Raw genomic sequence first — 24,086 nt, forward strand, 5'->3', positions numbered from 1 at the left:
TGCCTTCCAACAACCAATCTATTATTTTCTGATATAGCCAATCCTTTTTTTTTCTGGAATAGAAAAAATATTTAAATTAAAAATTACATTTGTAGATTATACATATAAAAAAAACCATGATATGACAAAATTGATGTAACTGCTTTATACCACAATTTTGTGACAAGTATTAATCTTTCTTTTTTAGGGGTTTACTTTTGCCTAAAATAATTGTTGATGATTTTGGTGGAACCAGAACAGATGCAGGAATGCTTGGAAATGGTGTCTACTTTGCCAGCTCTGCTAGGTATGTAGAGGTCAAATTAACTCAAATAAAATTCTGTAAAACAAAATGGACTTTTGTCATATAGTGTTGACCTCAGTGGTCAATTTTGTTTTCAATGTTAGATATTTGCGTGGCAATCAATTTTTCTTTATTTTAATTCTTGAAATGAGAATAAAGTGTAACTGAAAATTTTCCTTCTATCTTGGGATTAGATTCAAGGTTATTTGAAGGTTATTCAAATTTGCAAAGTTCTGGACATTTTAGTAGGTAAGCTCTTTATCTTTCGTGTATATGAAAGTCAACAAGATATACAAATGAATAAAGTACTTAAATAATGTAAGATTCAAGTCAGAGAATGATAAACATAATATGATTTATTTTAATATTACAGTACTAGTATACAATACTCAGACCAAAGTAAATGTAAGGGAACCAGAATGATGCTAGTCAGCAATGTTGCCCTTGGCAACTGTAAAGATTTCACAGAATACCACAAAGATCTACAGGGGCCTCCAGAGGGGTATGATAGCTGTCATGGTGTAGCTTCGTCAGAAGATCAATCTTCAGAATTTCAGGTACACAGACAAATAACAAAAGCCTCTAATGGTTTAATATAACCAGTACATTGGGTTTTTTTTTTCACCAAGAAAAGATGTAAAATTTCAAGAGATTCTTGATAAATGGGGTCCACCATGACCTTGTAATACTTTTACTTGTGTAGCTTCTTTGCAACAACAAATGTAGAATAAAAGTTATCAATATGTTTAAGATTTTTAATGAATTTTGAATGATATTAAAAAATAATATGGAGAAATACTTGTGACATGAGCTCACAGTACCTAGATTGCACATTCCTAAAAGACAATACAAAGGATATGGGCTATCCATCCATGACACAAGCACATTCCTAATAGACACTACAAAGGATATGGAGTATCCATCCATGACACAAGTACATTCCTAATAGACACTACAAATGATATGGGCTATCCATCCATGACACAAGCACATTCCTAATAGACAATACAAATGATATGGGCTATCCATCCATGACACAAGCACATTCCTAATAGACACTACAAATGATATGGGCTATCCATCCATGACACAAGCACATTCCTAATAGACAATACAAATGATATGGGCTATCCATCCATGACACAAGTACATTCCTAATAGACAATACAAATGATATGGAGTATCCATCCATGACACAAGCACATTCCTAATAGACACTACAAATGATATGGGCTATCCATCCATGACACAAGCACATTCCTAATAGACACTACAAATGATATGGGCTATCCATCCATGACACAAGCACATTCCTAATAGACACTACAAATGATATGGGCTATCCATCCATGACACAAGCACATTCCTAATAGACACTACAAATGATATGGGCTATCCATCCATGACACAAGCACATTCCTAATAGACACTACAAATGATATGGGCTATCCATCCATGACACAAGCACATTCCTAATAGACACTACAAATGATATGGGCTATCCATCCATGACACAAGCACATTCCTAATAGACAATACAAATGATATGGGCTATCCATCCATGACACAAGCACATTCCTAATAGACACTACAAATGATATGGGCTATCCATCCATGACAAAAGCACATTCCTAATAGACACTACAAATGATATGGGCTATCCATCCATGACACAAGCACATTCCTAATAGACACTACAAATGATATGGGCTATCCATCCATGACACAAGCACATTCCTAATAGACACTACAAATGATATGGGCTATCCATCCATGACACAAGCACATTCCTAATAGACACTACAAATGATATGGGCTATCCATCCATGACACAAGCACATTCCTAATAGACACTACAAATGATATGGGCTATCCATCCATGACAAAAGTACATTCCTAATAGACACTACAAATGATATGGAGTATCCATCCATGACACAAGCACATTCCTAATAGACACTACAAATGATATGGGCTATCCATCCATGACACAAGCACATTCCTAATAGACACTACAAATGATATGGGCTATCCATCCATGACACAAGTACATTCCTAATAGACACTACAAATGATATGGGCTATCCATCCATGACACAAGCACATTCCTAATAGACAAAACAAAGGATATGGGCTATCCATCCATAACACAAGCACATTCCTAATAGACACTACAAATGAAGTACATTCCTAATAGACAATACAAATGATATGGGCTATCCATCCATGACACAAGCACATTCCTAATAGACAATACAAATGATATGGAGTATCCATCCATGACACAAGCACATTCCTAATAGACACTACAAATGATATGGGCTATCCATCCATGACACAAGCACATTCCTAATAGACAATACAAATGATATGGGCTATCCATCCATGACACAAGTACATTCCTAATAGACAATACGAATGATATGGGGTATCCATCCATGACACAAGCACATTCCTAATAGACACTACAAATGATATGGAGTATCCATCCATGACACAAGCACATTCCTAATAGACACTACAAATGATATGGGCTATCCATCCATGACACAAGCACATTCCTAATAGACACTACAAATGATATGGGCTATCCATCCATGACACAAGCACATTCCTAATAGACACTACAAATGATATGGGCTATCCATCCATGACAAAAGTACATTCCTAATAGACACTACAAATGATATGGAGTATCCATCCATGACACAAGCACATTCCTAATAGACACTACAAATGATATGGGCTATCCATCCATGACACAAGCACATTCCTAATAGACACTACAAATGATATGGGCTATCCATCCATGACACAAGTACATTCCTAATAGACACTACAAATGATATGGGCTATCCATCCATGACACAAGCACATTCCTAATAGACAAAACAAAGGATATGGGCTATCCATCCATAACACAAGCACATTCCTAATAGACACTACAAATGATATGGGCTATCCATCCATGACACAAGCACATTCCTAATAGACACTACAAATGATATGGGCTATCCATCCATGACAAAAGTACATTCCTAATAGACACTACAAATGATATGGAGTATCCATCCATGACACAAGCACATTCCTAATAGACAATACAAATGATATGGGCTATCCATCCATGACACAAGCACATTCCTAATAGACACTACAAATGATATGGGCTATCCATCCATGACACAAGCACATTCCTAATAGACAATACAAATGATATGGAGTATCCATCCATGACACAAGCACATTCCTAATAGACACTACAAATGATATGGGCTATCCATCCATGACACAAGTACATTCCTAATAGACAATACAAATGATATGGGCTATCCATCCATGACACAAGCACATTCCTAATAGACACTACAAATGATATGGAGTATCCATCCATGACACAAGCACATTCCTAATAGACACTACAAATGATATGGGCTATCCATCCATGACACAAGCACATTCTTATAGACAATACAAATGATATGGGCTATCCATCCATGACACAAGTACATTCCTAATAGACAATACGAATGATATGGGGTATCCATCCATGACACAAGCACATTCCTAATAGACACTACAAATGATATGGAGTATCCATCCATGACACAAGCACATTCCTAATAGACACTACAAATGATATGGGCTATCCATCCATGACACAAGCACATTCCTAATAGACACTACAAATGATATGGGCTATCCATCCATGACACAAGCACATTCCTAATAGACACTACAAATGATATGGGCTATCCATCCATGACACAAGCACATTCCTAATAGACACTACAAATGATATGGGCTATCCATCCATGACACAAGCACATTCCTAATAGACACTACAAATGATATGGGCTATCCATCCATGACACAAGCACATTCCTAATAGACACTACAAATGATATGGGCTATCCATCCATGACACAAGTACATTCCTAATAGACAATACAAATGATATGGGCTATCCATCCATGACACAAGCACATTCCTAATAGACAATACAAATGATATGGAGTATCCATCCATGACACAAGCACATTCCTAATAGACAATACAAATGATATGGGCTATCCATCCATGACACAAGCACATTCCTAATAGACAATACAAATGATATGGGCTATCCATCCATGACACAAGCACATTCCTAATAGACAATACAAATGATATGGGCTATCCATCCATGACACAAGCACATTCCTAATAGACACTACAAATGATATGGGCTATCCATCCATGACAAAAGTACATTCCTAATAGACACTACAAATGATATGGAGTATCCATCCATGACACAAGCACATTCCTAATAGACACTACAAATGATATGGGCTATCCATCCATGACACAAGTACATTCCTAATAGACAATACAAATGATATGGAGTATCCATCCATGACACAAGCACATTCCTAATAGACACTACAAATGATATGGAGTATCCATCCATGACACAAGCACATTCCTAATAGACACTACAAATGATATGGAGTATCCATCCATGACACAAGCACATTCCTAATAGACACTACAAATGATATGGGCTATCCATCCATGACACAAGCACATTCCTAATAGACACTACAAATGATATGGGCTATCCATCCATGACACAAGCACATTCCTAATAGACACTACAAATGATATGGGCTATCCATCCATGACACAAGCACATTCCTAATAGACACTACAAATGATATGGGCTATCCATCCATGACACAAGCACATTCCTAATAGACAATACAAATGATATGGGCTATCCATCCATGACACAAGCACATTCCTAATAGACACTACAAATGATATGGGCTATCCATCCATGACAAAAGTACATTCCTAATAGACACTACAAAGGATATGGAGTATCCATCCATGACAAAAGTACATTCCTAATAGACACTACAAATGATATGGAGTATCCATCCATGACACAAGCACATTCCTAATAGACAATACAAATGATATGGAGTATCCATCCATGACACAAGCACATTCCTAATAGACACTACAAATGATATGGGCTATCCATCCATGACACAAGCACATTCCTAATAGACAATACAAATGATATGGGCTATCCATCCATGACACAAAATCAGTAGGTGCACACCAAAAAAGCACAAGAAGCAAACAGTGCATTTATAGTTGTTCTTCTTCTAGGGGTAACAGTTAGGCCTACAATGCTGAGCAAAGAAACTCCCACCCTTCTGCAATTCCAAGACAACCACCAGCACCGGTCCTAGTAAAGTTTTGTGTACATACCACAGTATATTGTACAATTTAATTATATGTTACAATTTTTATTTTAATTTATACAGGATGATGAATATGTCATTTACAATACAAACCAGCAGATCGTAGAGTACTTAGTGGAGTTTTCTGTGGAAGGGGATATCAAACAATCGTTCAACATAGAATCAATGTTCACCATGGAAGAAGATGTAGATTTAGATGTTAACCAGCAAAGTAATATTATTATTTAATATCACTTTTGCAGTTAATACCCTTATTATAGGAAATTCAAACTATTCAATTGGTGTGAATTTCATAAGTAAATTTTGATATAATTGAAAAACAAATGACTGTGGAACATATTCACTGAATAGACTAAAACTAATGGTAGTATTCATTATAGTCATTTTGGTCCCATTATACTTACTGACTCTTATGACAATTGTGACTTTTATTAATTTACTAAATATTCAACATAATTTATTTGCTTAAAATCATTTCATCCTTAAGTATTAAATATCAGAAATATTTTAACTTAACTGTTGTCTTATCTTAAATAACTCTCAAAATAGTTTTGCCAATGGACGTTAACCAACCAACTTATTATCAATCAAAATAATTTAGTAAAGTCTTAACCTCATTGTATGTTTCTTTAGTGCAGTGTGCATTAACTGTCCCAAATATTCTTTTATATTTCAGTTGATTTAAAAGATGTTTCTGGAATAAAGAATCCCATGGACAAAGTAGAGCCAGGATTGGTATCTACCTCAGGAGAATCATGTGTTCTTAAATCAGTCCATATCAGAGCTCAGCTTATGGACTTGGCCTCAAAGGTATGATTATACCATCAGTACCTAACATAGAAAAATATTTTAAAACTATTCACATTGCTGGACAAATTAAACTACAATATACTGTTTGGCAATTTTCTTTAAGGAATGTCATTAATTGTGGCTTCAAATGTTTGTGAGTAGATGTGATATGAGTGCCAATGAGACAACTCTCAAATCCAAGTCACAATTTGGTAACAAATAACGGTCTTCAATATGAAGCATTGGCCCACACCAAACAGCAAGCTATATAGGGCCCCAAAAATGACTAGAATAAAACCATTCAAATGGAAAAAACAAAAGAGTTGTTTCTCTTTCACACTGGCTGCAATGCCAACTTTTACTTTTCAAATTCATAATTCATGATTTTACTGTCACAGATTGATGACTGTTTAAACATTTTCAGACATCTCAAAAGTCAAGTATACAAAAATTGATAATTTGTAGTAAAATCTGAATAAGTTCTGAATAAAAGTTTTTTTTCTGAAATAGGCAGGACTTCAGTAGAAATTGATCTCAATGTAACCAAAACATGTAAAGGAATGATATCACTTTTCATTCTATTATTCAATCCTTGCAAAACTGTTAGAAGGAAACTAATGCCATTGTAAAAAAAAAAAGACATTTATGCAACAGGTTATAATTAGGAAATTGAATTGAACAATGTTGTTTTTTTTGTATTTCAGAAAATATTCAAGAATAGTTGGGTTTTATGAAGGCATACTCCCAACATGCACCTATGTAATTTCATAAGCTGAATAGGCTTGATGGGTTCTGTTTAGACCTGTTTTGCTGTAATCCTACTTTCAAAGCCATTTATGTATTGGAAGCCTGTTACATTTTTTCCGACAATACTTTATATTTCAGGTAGTAGTTTTACAGGAGTACCACAACAATAGTACCTCTACTCTAGAAGCTAAGTATGTGTTTCCATTAGATGATATGGCTGCTGTTTGTGGATTTGAGGCTTTTATCAACGGTAAACATATTGTGGGAGAAGTAAAGGAGAAGGAGACGGCTCACAAGGAATACAAGAAGGCAATAAGTGAAGGACATGGAGCTTATCTCATGGATCAGGATGAAGAAACTCCCGTAGGTTAAATAATAGGCCGTTTCAGAATCTAAAGGTCTATGGGTTACTCAATTGTTTGTACCCAACATTGAAAATAACACCACAGCATTGGTCTAATTTCAATTATTTAGGACATTTTTAACCAATCATGACGCTTTGGTGTACACTTATGAAAATATTACCCAGAATGCATTAGATTCTTAAACAGCGAATTATATACTTGCTGTTTTGTTTTATTGTACTCATTATTTTGTTGTTGTCTTGTTGCTATTTTCCCACATCTCCTGTTAGTAATACTACAGGAATAATGTTTTAACAGTATATAGTTGTACCTTTTTAATGTGTATGGTTACATTAATGAGTCAACTGTGAGTTAAATTATTATATAAAACATTTGGTGTCATCAAATTCAAATATATTAAAGGATCTTTTTGAACACACAGGTCATGTAAACATTTACAATACAGTGCACAGATCAATTTGTTAGCCAACTTTACATATATAAATTGAACACCAAATTTCTTAACCCTTTCAACGCTACACAAAAAAAAGAGAAAAATGGCTGCTGCTGCTGCATTTTTTGTGTGTTCATTCATTAGAACAGTATATTCCTTTTCAGACTGCTGTATCTTTTTTATTATAAGAGATACAGAGAAAGTTATTGCATGAAAAATGCTCAGGAGAGTATGAACTGTAATGTTGGGCAGTTATTTCAGTAAAATTTTTATCAGGTTACCTGCATTTTCATGTAATTAACAGGTAAAAGGTGTAATTTATTACATTTGTGTTGAATTTGGAATAAAAACTACTTTTAGTCTTCATCTATTTTGTTGTTTTATCTGCCATATAATAAAGAAGACACCAATTGCTCGATTCCGTAGCGTATAGCACCATTCACAACGTATTATGTAATCTTGGCACAAATCAGTGGCTCCGTCCTCAAAATTTTCAGTCAACCTCCGTTTTCCGCGAATAGCAGTGGCGGACGGCGTATGTCATCGCGGCATATGCCGTGTAAAGCGTTGAAAGGGTTAATATAGTGAATGTAAAAAAGAAGATGTGGTATGATTACCAATAAGACAACTGTCCAAAAGAGACCAAAATTATACAGACATTGACAACTATAGGTCACCATACGGCCTTCAACAAAGAGCAAAGCCCATACCGCATAGTCAGCTATAAAAAGCCCCGATATGTCAATGTAAAACAATTCAAATGAGAAAACTAACGGCCTTATAAAAGTTATTTATATAAAAAAATGAATGAAAAACAAATATGTAACACATAAACAAATGACAACCACTGAATTACAGGCTCCAAACTTGGGTAAGGCTCATACATAAATAATGTGGCGGGGTTAAACATGTTAGCGGGATCCCAACCCTCCCCTAACCTGGGACAGTGGTATAACAGAACAACATAAGAACGAACTATAAAAATCTGTTGAGAAAGGCTTAACTCATCAGATGGACAAAAATACAAGTGGACGTAGTCCGAGTACTTGTACATCCCGACAACAAAAAGACATTTAAGGAACAGATCTGAGAGTACTCGCAGTTATCTGACAGCTAGTTCAAAGCTTCTAACAACTAATACAAAAAATCATGTATCTAAGATTAAACTGAAGATTTATGATATACTGTTATAATTTGTAGGCTATATGTTATGTGTCTTTTTTTGAAGAAAAGTTACTAATAAATCCTTCTTGTTTCTTGCAGGATGTATTTACTGTCAGTGTGGGTAATTTGCCACCAGGGTGTGTGGCCCTTATCAAAATAACTTATGTATCAGAATTACAAGTAGAAGGAGAATTGATCAACTTCACAATTCCTGGATCTGTGGCTCCTTGGAAACAGGAAGCCAGTAATACTGAAGTAAGGGAGATAACAATAGCATAGGGTAAAATAATAAATCACTGAAGCGTAACCGGAGAGGCCCCGTCTTAAGCAGTCAGTGGGCCACCACTTATTAAAATTTCTGGATCCGCTACTGGTAAAGGGATATATTTTTGGAAGATGATGATATTAAATGAAACCATTTGTAAAAAAGTGAAATCTAAGTTTTTCATAGCAGGAAAGTTTATTTGTATCTACAGAATTCATTTTACACTTAGAATTTTATATTGGACAGAGAGGTGAGTTAAAGTTATATTGAAACACGTATGTTGTCATTGTACATGTATTACAGGATGATGACAGCTGTACCATCCAAGTGTCAATACAGATGCCATTTGATATCAGAACAGTAACATGTCCAACTCATAAAATTATGAAAAAGGTAAGTAACTCTCTTTATGTTGCTTCAAAAAAATTTCTGTGCATGGTTTTATTTTTCAGCTATGGAAAGCTTTCAAATTTTGACAAATTGAGTTTTTTGAAATGTCTGATATGTTCAAGCTCCTTTTTATACGACCGCAAAAATTGAAAATTTTTTGGTCGTATATTGGTATCACGTTGGCATCAGCGTCGGCGTCATCAAAGATATTTGGTTTTCGCACTCTAACTTTAGTAAAAGTAAACAGAAATCTATGAAATATAAACCTGACCATAAAAGGAAGGTTGGGATTGATTTTGGGTGTTTTGGTCCCAACAGTTTAGGAATTAGGGACCAAAAACAGATCCCAAATAAGCATTTTTCTTGGTTTTTGCACAATAACTTTAGTATAAGTTAATAGAAATCTATGAAATTTTAACACAAGGTTTATGACCACAAAAGGAAGGTTTGGATTGATTTTGGGAGTTTTGGTGACAATGAATTAGGGGCCAAAAGGGTCCAAAAGTAACTTGTTTGATTTCATCAAAAATGAATTATTGGGGTTCTTTGATATGCCAAATCTAACCGTGTATTCAGATTCTTAATTTTTATGCCCCACCTACGATAGTAGAGGGGCATTATGTTTTCTGGTCTGTGCGTCCGTTCGTTCGTCCGTCCATCTGTTCCTTCGTCCGTCTGTCCCTCTTCAGGTTAAAGTTTTTGGTCAAGGTAGTTTTTGACGAAGTTGAAGTCCAATCGACTTCAAACTTAGTATACATGTTCCCTATGATATGATCTTTTTAATTTTAATGCCAAATTAGAGGGTTTACCCCAATTTCACGGTCCACTGAACATAGAAAATGATGGTGCGAGTGGGGCATTCGTGTACTGGGGACACATTCTTGTTGGTCCTGTTTTCAAATTGGTCTGCATTAAGGCCCAAAGGGTCCAAAATTAAACTAAGCTTGATTTGAACAAAAATTGAGGTTCTTTGATATGCTGAATCTGAACATGTACTTAAATTTTAAATTATGGGCCCAGTTTTCAAGTTGGTCCAAACCGAGGTCCAAAATTATTATATTTAGTATCGTGCAATAGCAAGAAATTTTCAATTGCACAGTATTCCGCAATAGCAAAAAATCTTCAATTGCACAGTATTGTGCAATAGCAAGAAATTTTCAATTGCACAGTATTGCGCAATAGCAAGAAATATTCAATTGCACAGTATTGTGCAATAGCAAGAAATATCTAATTGCACAACATTGCGCAATAGCAAGATATTTTCAATTTCATAGTTTTGCGCAATAGCAAGAAATATTCAATTGCACAGTATTGTCCCGTTTTCAAATTGGTCTACATTAAGGTCCAAAGGGTCAAAAATTAAACTTTGTTTGATTTCAACAAAAATTGAATATATGGGGTTCTTCAATATGCTGAATCTTACCATGTATTTAGATTTTTAATATTTAGGCCCGGTTATCAAATTGGTCCACATTGAGGTCTAAAGGGTCTAAAATTGAACATTATTTGATTTCATCAAAAATTGAATTCTTGGGGTTCTATGATATGCTGAATCTAACCATGTATTTAGATTTTGGATATTGGACCATAATAGGTAAATGTCCAATTTAAAATTTTTAAGTTTTTAAGTTTAAGTTCTTAGACCACATTCATTCTGTGTCAGAAACCTATATTGTGTTAATTATTTGATCAAGCTTAAATGTTGTGTCCATACTTGCCCCAACTGTTCAGGGTTCGACCTCTGCGGTCATATAAAGCTGCGCCCTGCAGAGCATCTGGTTAGCTTGATGGATTAGAAAACCATAAGTATCATAAGATTTACAAATAGCATTCTTCAAATGTTATCTAGACTTTCTTTTTTATCAGCAGATTTGCTTTTTTGATTGTGTTTTTGTTAACTTCATCATTTTCAATAGATATTTGAAGACTGCCAAATTTGACTCGTTTGATATTCAAAAGAATATTATGATAATAGCAACAGCAGTTAACAGTTCAGTTCTATTTTGAAAAAATACAAAATATGAATTGAATGGAATAATAATATAGCTTTATATTGATTAATTACGGTCCTACTAAAAAGCGCCCAGGAGCGCCCGGGTGAAGAAAAAGCGCCCGGAGAAAAGAAAAAGCGCCCGGGGAAGAAAAAACAGCGCCCGGGGAAAAGAAAAGGCGCCTGGGAGAATAAAATAATAATATGTATGATAACAATAAATATTTTCCTGAAGAAAAAAAATCATTGCTTGTTTTGTCCTTATATAAATGGGGATATGTACGATGCTACGATCTGGAATTGACAAACTTTGCCTGAGATGTTCCTCACCACAGACAAAAAATGTGAATTATTCATGCAAAGCGTTTTTTTCCAATGACCAGTCAGATTAATACACATACACATCAGCTTTATTACGATTGACAGAGATGAGATTTGTAATATATTATATAAATAATAAAGAGAAAATAATAAAACGTTCTGTTCAGACAATGCAAAAGGTACGCTTATGGAATTTTAATATTTCATTATTCTACATCCGTTTTCATTTTTTTAACAATCGTTAACTGTACACACTGTTGATTTTGCATTTTTTTTTTTAAATCATTCTTAAAAAACATGTCTTTTGATGTCTTACATTTTATAAATCTATAGCATAAACTGTGATCGATTCATTTTTATCTGTCTTTTGAAATAGTATTCATATATTATTGTTAAAATTGAAACATTCATACTCGTTTTTATGCTTTATTATATATCTCTATTATCTGAATTTGCAAAATACTTGTCTGAAATTAGAAAAAATAATCAATGTGCATAACTTATTTCATCGACACAAAGTTGTCTCATGCCAATACAATATCTATAAAATTTCCCCGGGCGCCTTTTCTTTCCCCGGGCGCTGTTTTTCTACATGGGGCGCTTTTTCTTTTCCCCAGGCACTGTTTTTTTCTTCCCCGGGCAATTTTTCTTCTACCGGGCACTACCGGGCGCTTTTTAGTAGGGCCCATTAATTTTCTGTAAGCATATATAGAAATGAAGTAAAGTTTGTGTTTTTTTTGTTTCAGAGTACAGCTACAAGATGTACAGTTTCAATGGTGGAAGGACAGACTATTTCTGATGGATTTCAGTTACTGATAGGACTGGCTGAGATACATGTACCGAGGATGTGGGTCGAGGTAGATGGTGAAGGCAAACAAACTGAGGTATGTTATCAAAAGATGGGGAAATAGCTAGTTTAGTATGTGCAAAACAATTTCTTTATTTACTTTTTCAAGGTCAATTCACTGCCAAACATTAATTATAAATTATAATATCCATGTAAATAATTTCAAACATATGATAAAAAAAAGTATGGTCTTTTTAACTACTTATGTGAATTGTCAGAACCAAATTTTGTTAAATTTTTTTTATCTAAATTTTATATAGAGAACATACTTTGTAACCTTTCAACAATTATATAGGGGGTAAAAAAGGGAACAATGAGAGTTATGTACTCTTGCTGGTATAAACATTCTATCTTTCACATTTTTTTAGGCAGCCATGTTGACATTTTATCCAGAATTTGAAGCAGCAGAAGACAATGAAACAGAGATAATACTTGTCCTTGACCTTTCAAATTCAATGAAGGGGAAAGCTTTGCAGGAAGCTAAGAAAATTTTGCTGCTAACACTGAATCATCTGTCAGCACATACTCTGTTTAACATTGTAGTATTTGGCACATGTAGGTACTTGAGTAGATGTCTTAAGATATGATAATATGACTGTCTTGATCATCCTTACTTACATTTTATGCTTGAGAAACTCTTGACAATGTCAAATGTAGCAATAAGTCAATGTCAAAGGTTGCAAGAGGTTAATGTCATAGGTAGCAAGAGGTCAATGTCAGAAGGTGCAAGAGGTTTATGTCACAGCTTTAAAAATATATCTATAACAATGCATCATCCTTTATGAATATGTCATCTGTAACTGTTCCTTAGTATTAATTTACAATATACATGTATGTAACAACAATGTCTATAAAGTTTCACATGTAATTATAAACTGTCATTATAAACAGGTTACAGAGAATTATTTCCTGCAGGCCAGAAAAAGTCCAAGTCAACGCTGAAAATTTCTGAGCAATTTGTTAAGGTATGTTTAAATTTCAAACTCAGTTCAAAATGCATTATATCAAGGGCACTAAAATTTGACGTGCAGCCTCTCATGTAAAACAGATTGAAAGAGGTAGGGTAGAGTTTCTGAACTTTTTTTGGTGGGAAGGCAAAATAAAAAAAATGTTAAAATGTGATGAACATGTCTCATATACTTTCTGTGTAAAAATTTTATTTGTAATTTTCTTTTCATTTCATGTTTAAGCATCCTGGATATGCATGAAATATTTGCCACTCGTTGTTAAGCAACCTACAATCAATCAAATAATGTATATACAGTGTAACCTGACTAATCCCACACCTGAGTATTCCAACATCCTGCATTAACTGACACATTTTCATGGTCCCAATATATTCCTATCCTTGCAGAAAAAAACTTGAGTATTCCGACACCCTGCTCAATCCGACATTTTTTTCTGGTCCCCAAATGTTTCAGATAACACAGATTACCCTGTATATTGAAAAAGTTTTCATATTCAGTGAGTAGCAATTATAAACACTTACAATCTGTTGTTTACAGTAACTCTTGATGAGACTTCTTCGTCTAACATTAGTATAAGTATCTTTATAGATTAAAAATGGTATAAGCATACTCATTACTTATCCCTTTCTATACACCTTGGCTTGTTTCCCTCTAATTCTGTCTTTTTTGTTTCAGGATATCCAAGCCAACATGGGTAGCACAGAGGTATATCGTCCCCTCCACAGTTTCTTCCTCCTAAAGCCGGAGAACTCATTGAGAAATGTCTTTATATTATCTGACGGTCATATTAACAATGAGGAGACTACTCTTAAAGCTGTTCATGACAACTGTCAGCACACAAGAATCTTTACATTCGGTGTTAGGTAACTGTAAATAAAACTTTTATATTAAAAGATAATTTAGGTTTTTGTTTGTCATGTTTGCACCACTGCCTTATTCCTAGGCAGATTGGCACTTAAATTTATATCTACTACAGTAATGAAAAGTTACTTGCTGAAATGTAAAAAGAATAACATTTGTCCCTTTCTAATAGATCCCGCGGAAATTTCTCATAGACATTAGGAGGTTAAAAATTGTATGTTCCTTACGGTAACAAGCATATATTAAAAGGCTATGTATATTTCTTTTTAATTTGGATATTTTCATCATGTATGTATTTTTAAAAAAGAAAAAAAAGTCTATTGTCATAAATACTAATTGCTTGTTAAAGAGAATGAAAGAATAAATGAATGTTCTTGTTCTGTTTCAGTGCCATTGCTAACAAACATGTGCTGAAGGCTATGTCCAGACTTGGAGCAGGTTCTTTTGAATATTTTGATTCTCATGCAAAGTCAAAGTGGGAAAACAAGGTAGTTAATAAACTTATTAAAGAAGCTTTTTTTTATGTAACTATTTTTATGTTTGAAGAAGAGTTTTATGTTTTTTTTAAGTGGGATTTATTTAAAGTTTTATTTGATTAAAAAGAGGATATAATAAGCTGTAGAAAGAAATAAGATCAGTAAAATAGTATTTTTCAGTAGAACTCTTTTACAGTTGATATACAATAAGAAAGCTGAAAACACAGTGTAAAAATAAAGATAATGACATTTTATGTCATCTAAAAACATCATAACTTGTGTGATCTATAATTCATAATGTATGAATATTGCAGGTAAAATCCCAAATTCAGAAGACCTCTCAGCCAGTGTTGACCTCTGTATCAGTTGCTTGGCAACAGTTTGATACTCCTCCTCCAGTTCAAGCTCCACAACAAATCACAGCTCTGTTTAATGGCTCCAGACTTGTGGTATATGGATTTGTCAGCAATTGTAAAATGGTAATTATAAGTACATTTTACAATTTTGTTTTGTTATACATTAACAAATAACAAACTTAAAGACAAATCAGACAATTATTTATTAAGTCAGACTGATTTCTTGTTAGATTAACTTTTTTTTTGTTCTAAAGAATAAAGTATCCTTTTTTTCACCCTTTTTATTATATCTATGTTGGGAGCCAATAAAATGTAACTTTTTGTGCTTAGAATCATCAGTTTGAATTCACAAAAGTTACATTATGGAAAGTTTAAACACTTTCAGAATCATTACTTTTTAAAGATCTCACATGAACAACATTACATATAACTTAACAGGGTTTTCCAATGTTTGTGCAGACTTATAACCAAATTTGACATGTAAATTGATCACCCTGATACAATACATGAATATGTAGTGTATTCTTTATGGACATATTTCTTGTTTAGGTAAAGTTATTATTTTGTTTCTCACAAATCATGATATATAGTTCAAAAATGATAACTTTAAATAGCTTTCCATTAACTTCAGTATTCTATTGCACATTTTGTATATTGACTGCCAATGTTTTAGAGTTATGCCCCTTGAAATGTTTTTTTTCAAAGCCTTAGTATATAGTTATATACCATGAACTTATACAATGATGTGAAAGATCAAAGATAGGTTATGTTCTCTATCATTTATATAACTGGTTTGCCCTCAAATGAATATAATATGTACACATATAAACCATGTTTTACGGTTTTTTATACAGGCTACTTTAAAGGCAGAGATTGGTGGCCAAGAAATATCTACTGTTGTCTCTACGTCTGAGCTCAGTACTACACAAGGGCAGGTAAGGATAATTTAACAACTGAAATTTCATCAAAACTTTTCTTTGGGTTAGTATCCTCATTTAAAAAACATTTAAAGTGCATATATAGATTTTGGAAACTTTGAACACAAATCCTAACTTTCAGATCTGACATTAGTAATATCATGTGTATAAACTTGATATTTTTATGTTCAATCTTTTTAGAAAACAATGGAGAAAATAAAATTGTTACAGTGATATTTGTCACAACTGTTCCTTTAGGGGGGAAGTCAGAGCTTTATACTAAACTGTTTTGAAGACAACATGTTGACCACTAGATGTCATCTTTCTTTGTTATTGCCCTGCTGTCATGTACCGAGAATCACCTTTTATTCATGAGATTGATATGATAATGTTGTTGTTTTTTTCTTGCAGAATCTCCACAGACTAACAGCTAAAGCAATAATCAGAGACTGGGAAGATGGAGTACTTTCCCCAGACAGTATTGACCATCAGGTAAAATTAAATGAATAAGGTAGAATCTGAACTTTAGTTTGGATGTGAATCATAAGAGACAGTTACTAATTTTACAAAATTTCTTGCAATAAAAACTACAACATTTCAGTACAACACCATTCATTTTTGTTGTAATAATTTTTTATAAAAAGAGGAGAACATTTTCAGTACTTTTAAAACTGACAAGACTAAGTGTTAGTTGAGACCCCTGCTACCAAAGTTGATATATTTGCTACTGCTCATGATCTATTAGCCAATCATACAGCATTCAGGAATTAGAGCATTTGGCTTTGAGTCAATAAATGTGTGTGAGTAGGGTTAGATATCATCCTGTACAGATACCTTGTGATCTTTATCTTGTTAAAACTCATGCCCAAGATGTCATTCTATTACAAAACAGGGTTCATATTTGTATAGCAGTTAAACCTTTTACATCCTTATTTGCTGAAAATGAAAGTTCATGTTATAACTTAAACACCAGCTGCAAAATTGCATCTAGTATCCAAGCTCTTTATTTTGAGACATCTCTGTAATTACTGAGTCAGTTTTTGAATTACTCTAGGAGGAATTATATATATATACTGTAAATTCAGAAATTATTGTGTGCATTTATTATTGTGATTTTGTCATTTTAGAATAAAATGCAATTTAATTTTTGAGATATTTAGAAAATTCCTATTTGATTCATATAATAAATTTCAAAATGCGAGTTTTAATTATTGTGATGATAAACCTGTTGCATTTTCGCAATAATAAAAACATCCCAAGGATTTCTGAATTTAAGGTAATTTCTATGGATAAAGAAGTAGAATTATTTATGATTTGTTTGCAGTTGAAGAAGATGGACATGAAAGACTATATAATAGAACTGAGTAAGAAATACTCTATAGTCACTCAGCTGACAAGTTTCATAGCCGTGGAGAAAAGAGAAAAGGTAATATTTACCTATGTTAATAGATAAGAATATTTTACCCCACTCTTTGTCCGTTTTGGTCCATCTGTTGTAACTTTTGTTACCATACCTGCCAACTTTCACGATTTAGGCGTGTATTACACGATTTTGACCCTTTGTCACGATTGCACGATCGTGATCGTGAAAAACCCTCTAAAACACGATTTTGTGAAAATCTACACGAAAAATATGATGGTTCCCGATTTTGAACTGTGTCCATGGAAGACATTCATGTTCAGCCAATCAAATTCTATGTTTCTCATGATCAAATTAATCAGCCAATCAAAAACGTTTTCTCTCAAGATAATTCTAACATCCTAGATTTTGAACTTGTGTTGAATTCCTCTGTATTTTAAAATTGTGAACATGGCAAATGGTTTTTCAAATGCAAGGAGGTTCTTACACAGAATAAGAATAAAAGCATGGCTGATTGACAAACTTCAATGATGCATTACTACCATAAAGATAATAAATAGTAGTTTATTCACTAATTTATTGATATTACACTTGCTGTAACAAATGTTATTTATGTATTAATTAAAATACCAAATCATTTAATGTACTATTCTTTATTTTTCACATGGACAAAAAAAAAAAGCCCACATGAGGAATCCCTTCAATGAGGGACTTCCCTTAGTCAAGGGGTCATTTTACTTCTGTGAAAAATGAAATGAAAAATGTAGATTTTTATTTAACTTAAAAATGGGAAATTCTGACATTATATTTAGAACTACTTTTCTAAGGCAGCAACCATTTGATTTTCTGGGGGGGGGGGCTATGTTTTTTTTTTCTGAACAAACTTTTTTTTTCGCCTGTGGCGAAAAACAATCTATTTTTTTCGCGACAAGTCGAAAACAATTTTTTTCTTTCAATTTTAGCATTACATATAGTGGCAGCTGAGGGTGAAACAAACAATTTTTTTTCTAAGAATGAAAAACAAATTATTTTTTTCTCCAAAAACTGGAAACAAACTTTTTTTTCCAAAAAAACGCATAGCCCCCCCCCCCAGAAAATCAAATGGTTGCTACCTAAATGTAGGGTCCAATTATTTTGAAAAATAAAGAAGATATACATGATATATTAGGCCAAGAACATACAAAAATTCTAGGACATGTGTTGACCATATTATACCAGACAGATCATAAGATGTATAATTCTTTGGGAAAAGTTTCTTCAAATAACATGAATGTGCGCTCATTTTTATTTAAAAAGTGGTTTTAATGTCGTTACATTGAGGGGATACCCCTAGGTGTTGTTCCCAACCTGATAAAGGTCTTTTTTTGTGCATAATTTTAAATTTGAAAAGTCAACAATTATTTAATATCCTTACACATGAAATTAATTCCTGGTCTTGCAGCTACATGTTCATCTTTTCTACTGATATATAATAACTAGAATCATGCAAATAAACTTAAGAAATAGGCATGTAAGCTCATCTTACAAATATGACACTTTTTCTAGACCACAAAACAGCACACGCAAATAGTCGTCGCAAGGAATTGTAACCTTTGAAATTGTTGTCGCGCACTAAAACCCCCATGGGCACTTTCAAAACTTGGCAGGTATGTGTTACATATAACACAGATTCTGTATAAAGTATTTTGATGCTTTGTCTTTCCTATAAATTTTGCATGACCAAACATAGATATATATGTGGAGAGTCTTTCTATTATATTGAATATGCTATCAAAACTTAAGGCCTATAAAAATGGTCCAAATTAGATGGGCAGAGATACTGATAATGTTGCTGTTGGCTTTTGAAACTTTTAACACTAATGGACTTGTAGGCTTGGTAATTTATTCTGTAACTATTTCATGAACAAATAATACAGAATAGAATAACACTTAAAAGTTTTAAACCAAATTGAAAGTTACTGTACAACCCAGAACTGTTTGAATGAATTTATGTTCCAATGTTTTATATAGTCAAAAAGTTCAGAATAAATACACACTAGAAACGGTAACCTGTTATTAAAATAAAGAGATGTGGTATGATTGCCAAGGAGACAAATATTCACCAGACAAATTGATATGGATAGCTATAGGGTGTAAGCAATTATAGTCAACCATACAGCCTTCAACAATTAGAAAAACCAATATTGTATAATTGACTATTAAAGCTAATACTAAGTTATGTTGGTAAAATATTTTTAGAAATCTGAAAGAATAAATATGTCTAGCTATAAAATGATAATAAAATGTTTAAGAATATTATGATTTAAAATCAGAATTTGATTTGTGCATTTAAATTATTATTGTTAATTTTCTATAGCAAACAAAAAATGATTATTTTAATTAATATAATTTCTGTGTAAATTGTAGAATAATTATTACTCTACAAGTTTTTCATCCTGTCTAGTTTTCCACATTAGTATCTGAAATGATCTGTATGCCAAGCAACATATATGGTAGCTAAAATATATTTCTTTTATACCAGTATGTCATGTTACAGTGAGTTGACTGTTAGTGTTGCTCTCCACCAATTGCAACTCATTCAAAATTTTGACCAAATTGCAATTTGTTTTATAAAATCAAATTGTTCAACTGGTCAGAAATTTGAACCAACTGCTGTAGAAAACCACAGCCAAGTCATGAAAGTGCAAGGTGATAAAATAAAACTTACTTACAATCCTATAAGACTTTAATTCCACTTTAATGATGTTGTGACAAAATTAGTTTATCAGTTTGTATAGTTATATTATATTCATTTCCATGCTGAAGGGGAACTGTTTATTTAGAATTGCTATTAAATTGTCCAAACTAAGCTTTCATATAGTTTTTCTTTCTAAAAGTATTCTATATTTATAAGAATCAGACATTATGTGAATTAAAACATTTCATATTCAGTAAAATATGTGTAAAATTGCAATATATGTTTGTAGGAAGTTTCCATGGGGGAGATAATAACTTTTCTTTCAAAAAGTCTTTATTCAAAAGAATAATATTTTAGGTTATCTCCCCTGAAAACTTATCAATAGCATATTGTTATTTCACACATATTTTACTGAATATATGATGTTTTATTTAAAATGATATCTGATTCTTATAAATAAAAAATACTTTTAGAAAGAAAAACTATATGAAAGCTTAGTTTGGACAATTCTTATTCATATTTCGCCTTCGGTCTCAAGTAATGAATTAGCTTAACTTCTCTATGAGGGGTGAAGCTTACATATAATATCTCTGTTTAAAGAAACGAACTATACCACCAGACCATACCTGGCCAGTGACCTTGACCCTAGTATATAAGCACCTGTTCCATAATAACTTGTCATTATTTTTCTTGAGGGTTTGAAGTGAACACTTCACGTAAGTACTTTTTAGTTATTTTATTTTTATCTTAAATTTGGGAGAAAGTTATTAAAGTTACATTAACTTGTCTACGATGTACGACAAGTTCTATTGTTATTTTGTTATTTACAAATAATAATTCCTCAATTGTCTACGATGTATGACAAGTGTTGATGGAAATGAATTTAAAAATTTCTTGTCTACGATGTATGACAAGTGTTCATGGAAATTAATTAAATATTTTATTGTCTACGATGTATGACAATTTTATATATTCATTAAGTTTTTGCCTTAGTACGATGTACGGCAATTACTTTTTCATACCCCTGTTTGTTAAACAGGTAGATATTTAAAAGTATTTCTATTCACCTGAAGGTCGTGAGTACTCTTCACAATTTACACGTGTTTTACCTGCACAGGTACACATTTTTGTATTACAATGGCTGAATTTGTTTATGCAAATGTTTTGTTTTTGCAAGATGTTTAGAATGATGTTTACACTTACAAGGGTGATGGTTATGATTTTCATCACCTCTGGAATGTTTTAGAAATTAAAGATGATAAATTTAATAGGAAAACAAGAGGTATTTTGAATAAATCCTCTTCTTTAACAGATATAAAACCTAGTAGTTTTATAATAAATCATAATGGCATGGCAATTGGAAATAATTGACAAAGCAACAGAACCTGTAAAATTAGTAATTTTTAAAATCTAGTGCTACTTGTATAACTTCAAAATCTACTTGATTTGTGAATGTTTCTCACGAAAGTGCTGTTGAGATTTAAGATAGGCATGTATATTGATACATTTACTCATTATTATTAATGACTATGTAGTAAAGAACCTGTATGAATCATAAGGTTTGAGACAGTTTCACTGCCTTCAACTCTAGCAGAGTTTGTAGAGAAACCTGCTGCTATATTTGAAAATTAGAGGCTTACTTTAATGAAGATTTAGTTCTAATTTATTTTTTTTTATCTGATCTACTGAAATGATACGTGTATGTACCTCCTTTTGGAGTTTGTGCCATGGCTGATGATAGTCCAGCCGGAGTTGAATTTGATACATCTTTTGATCCTGCATTAAGGTTTTCAGAAGCCTTTAAGGCTTCTTTTATTGAGATTAATGGTCCATTATCTCATCCTGTTTGTTGAACAGTTTAATCATGATTTTGATAAAATCAGGAAAATATAAAGTTCATAGAGGAAATACTATCACACTGAGACTGTGACAATCCTAGTGTGTCTAGGATAAATAATAAATCGATATGGCACTGCCTAGACAGGCCCACTCTGTGGTTTCAAAGATGCAGGAAACCCAGAGATACTTTTTTAAGGGGTTGATCATCACCCCTATTGTTGAGTTGGCTATTTCTTGTTGTAAGAATGAGCCATTGGATCTTGATAATACAAGGATTTTATTGTAAAATTCTTTTTGTTTGTTTGACCATGGGTTTCTGGTTAAACCCATAGGAGATGCTCAGAAATATTTAGATGATAATACTTATTTGTAATTCTGTTGTGATAGTTGCTTTATCACATTTCTAGTTACGATTGCAAAAAGCAAACTTAGTGTTTATACAAAGATTCTGAAGCAAATTATAGATTCCTTGGAAGAGGTTCCAGGTCTAGCAATTAATTTACTCCCAGCTGTTATGGGAAAGGCAATATCAGTTTTTTAACTGCAGAGGCTCTGTTGGTCAACAGAGCGACTATATTAGTAGGCATTTCCCTTCATTGAGAGGGAGAGGTTTCCAAAAAGGGAACAGAGAATCTCGAAGAGGTCACATTTCTCAACCAGTTGCTATATATACAGTAGATAACTTAAATATTATGATTTGGAAAATGTTACTAATGATCTATTGATATTAGATTTATTAAGAAATGGTTATAAAATTATTTTTAATGATGTACCACAAGGTTTATCATTTCTGAATTAAATACATTTCACCTTTCATAAGGATGAATTTATTTCAGAAGTCCAAAAATTGATAGCTAAGGGAGCTATTTAAGAGGTTGATTGATCAATGGAAAATCAGTTTATTTCCTATATTTTCTTGGTTCCTAAGAAAGATTGGTCTTCAAGGCCTGTATCTATTTGAAAAATTCAAACAAAATTAGCTTGTGGCTAATCAGCATTTGGAGCAGGACCATTTATCTTTTGTTTAGAGGTAATTCTTTAGGATAATTATCTATATATATATAGAGAGAGAGCTAACATCTATAGATCTCACAGATGCATATTTAAGTATCATTTATGATTATATCACAATTTCCTGTTTCATGTGGAAAAGACATTGAAATGATATTTATGTTTTTTGTTTTGGATTGGCTTCTGCATCAAGAGTTTTTACTAAGGTTTTAAAACCTGTCTTATGTATTTATGAAATAATGTCACTTGAAGTATATACATGCTATAATAAGTTTATACATTGATGATTCTTTTATTATGGATCAGAGTTTAGATTATTGTATTGTGAATACAGAAGAAGTGGTGCAAATGCTTGATAAGCTGTGCTTCGGAATAAATTTTGAGAAGTTGAAGCACATTGTTTTCCTTTGTCTCATTATTGATACTGAGCTATTTTAGTTTTTTCTGACAGATGAGAAATGGTAAAATTATCTCCCTTGGGAAATTCTTCTTAAATAGAATTGTGTAACTGTATTATAGATGATTTACATCATTTATTGGTCTTGTGACGAATGCTTTTTAATGCAGTATCTGTGGGAATGTTACATTGCAGAAACATGGCGAGAAATAATGTTGAAACACTGTATAGTTGTTACAGTGTTTATTATCATCAATAGGTGAAAGTTTTTTTTTTTTTAATAATTTAAATTCAGAAATTAAAAATTTGATTTATAGACCCATCCAAATAAGTTTTTGGATTGGACCAGATTCCTCTGACATAAGAAGGATT

The 24,086-nt window shown here is 32.8% G+C and overlaps 1 protein-coding gene across 4 annotated transcripts in view; it reads left to right on the forward strand.

Moving 5' to 3' along the window:
• Window positions 1–24,086, forward strand: part of LOC143048258 (protein mono-ADP-ribosyltransferase PARP4-like) — an 85,928-nt gene that overhangs the window by 19,786 nt on the left and 42,056 nt on the right. For all 4 annotated transcript variants that reach the window (XM_076221825.1, XM_076221826.1, XM_076221824.1 and 1 more), the window contains exons 11-26: window positions 188–286; window positions 657–840; window positions 5,605–5,752; window positions 6,218–6,351; window positions 7,216–7,440; window positions 9,139–9,294; window positions 9,608–9,697; window positions 12,752–12,889; window positions 13,221–13,407; window positions 13,744–13,817; window positions 14,496–14,683; window positions 15,070–15,169; window positions 15,472–15,636; window positions 16,368–16,448; window positions 16,842–16,922; window positions 17,755–17,856. In XM_076221825.1, coding sequence (XP_076077940.1) covers window positions 188–286; window positions 657–840; window positions 5,605–5,752; window positions 6,218–6,351; window positions 7,216–7,440; window positions 9,139–9,294; window positions 9,608–9,697; window positions 12,752–12,889; window positions 13,221–13,407; window positions 13,744–13,817; window positions 14,496–14,683; window positions 15,070–15,169; window positions 15,472–15,636; window positions 16,368–16,448; window positions 16,842–16,922; window positions 17,755–17,856 — 2,152 coding nt within the window. The remainder of the gene's footprint in view (window positions 1–187; window positions 287–656; window positions 841–5,604; window positions 5,753–6,217; window positions 6,352–7,215; window positions 7,441–9,138; window positions 9,295–9,607; window positions 9,698–12,751; window positions 12,890–13,220; window positions 13,408–13,743; window positions 13,818–14,495; window positions 14,684–15,069; window positions 15,170–15,471; window positions 15,637–16,367; window positions 16,449–16,841; window positions 16,923–17,754; window positions 17,857–24,086) is intronic.

This window comes from Mytilus galloprovincialis, chromosome 10 (genome assembly GCF_965363235.1).
Source record: "Mytilus galloprovincialis chromosome 10, xbMytGall1.hap1.1, whole genome shotgun sequence".
In the NCBI taxonomy this organism is placed as follows: Eukaryota; Metazoa; Mollusca; class Bivalvia; order Mytilida; family Mytilidae; genus Mytilus; species Mytilus galloprovincialis.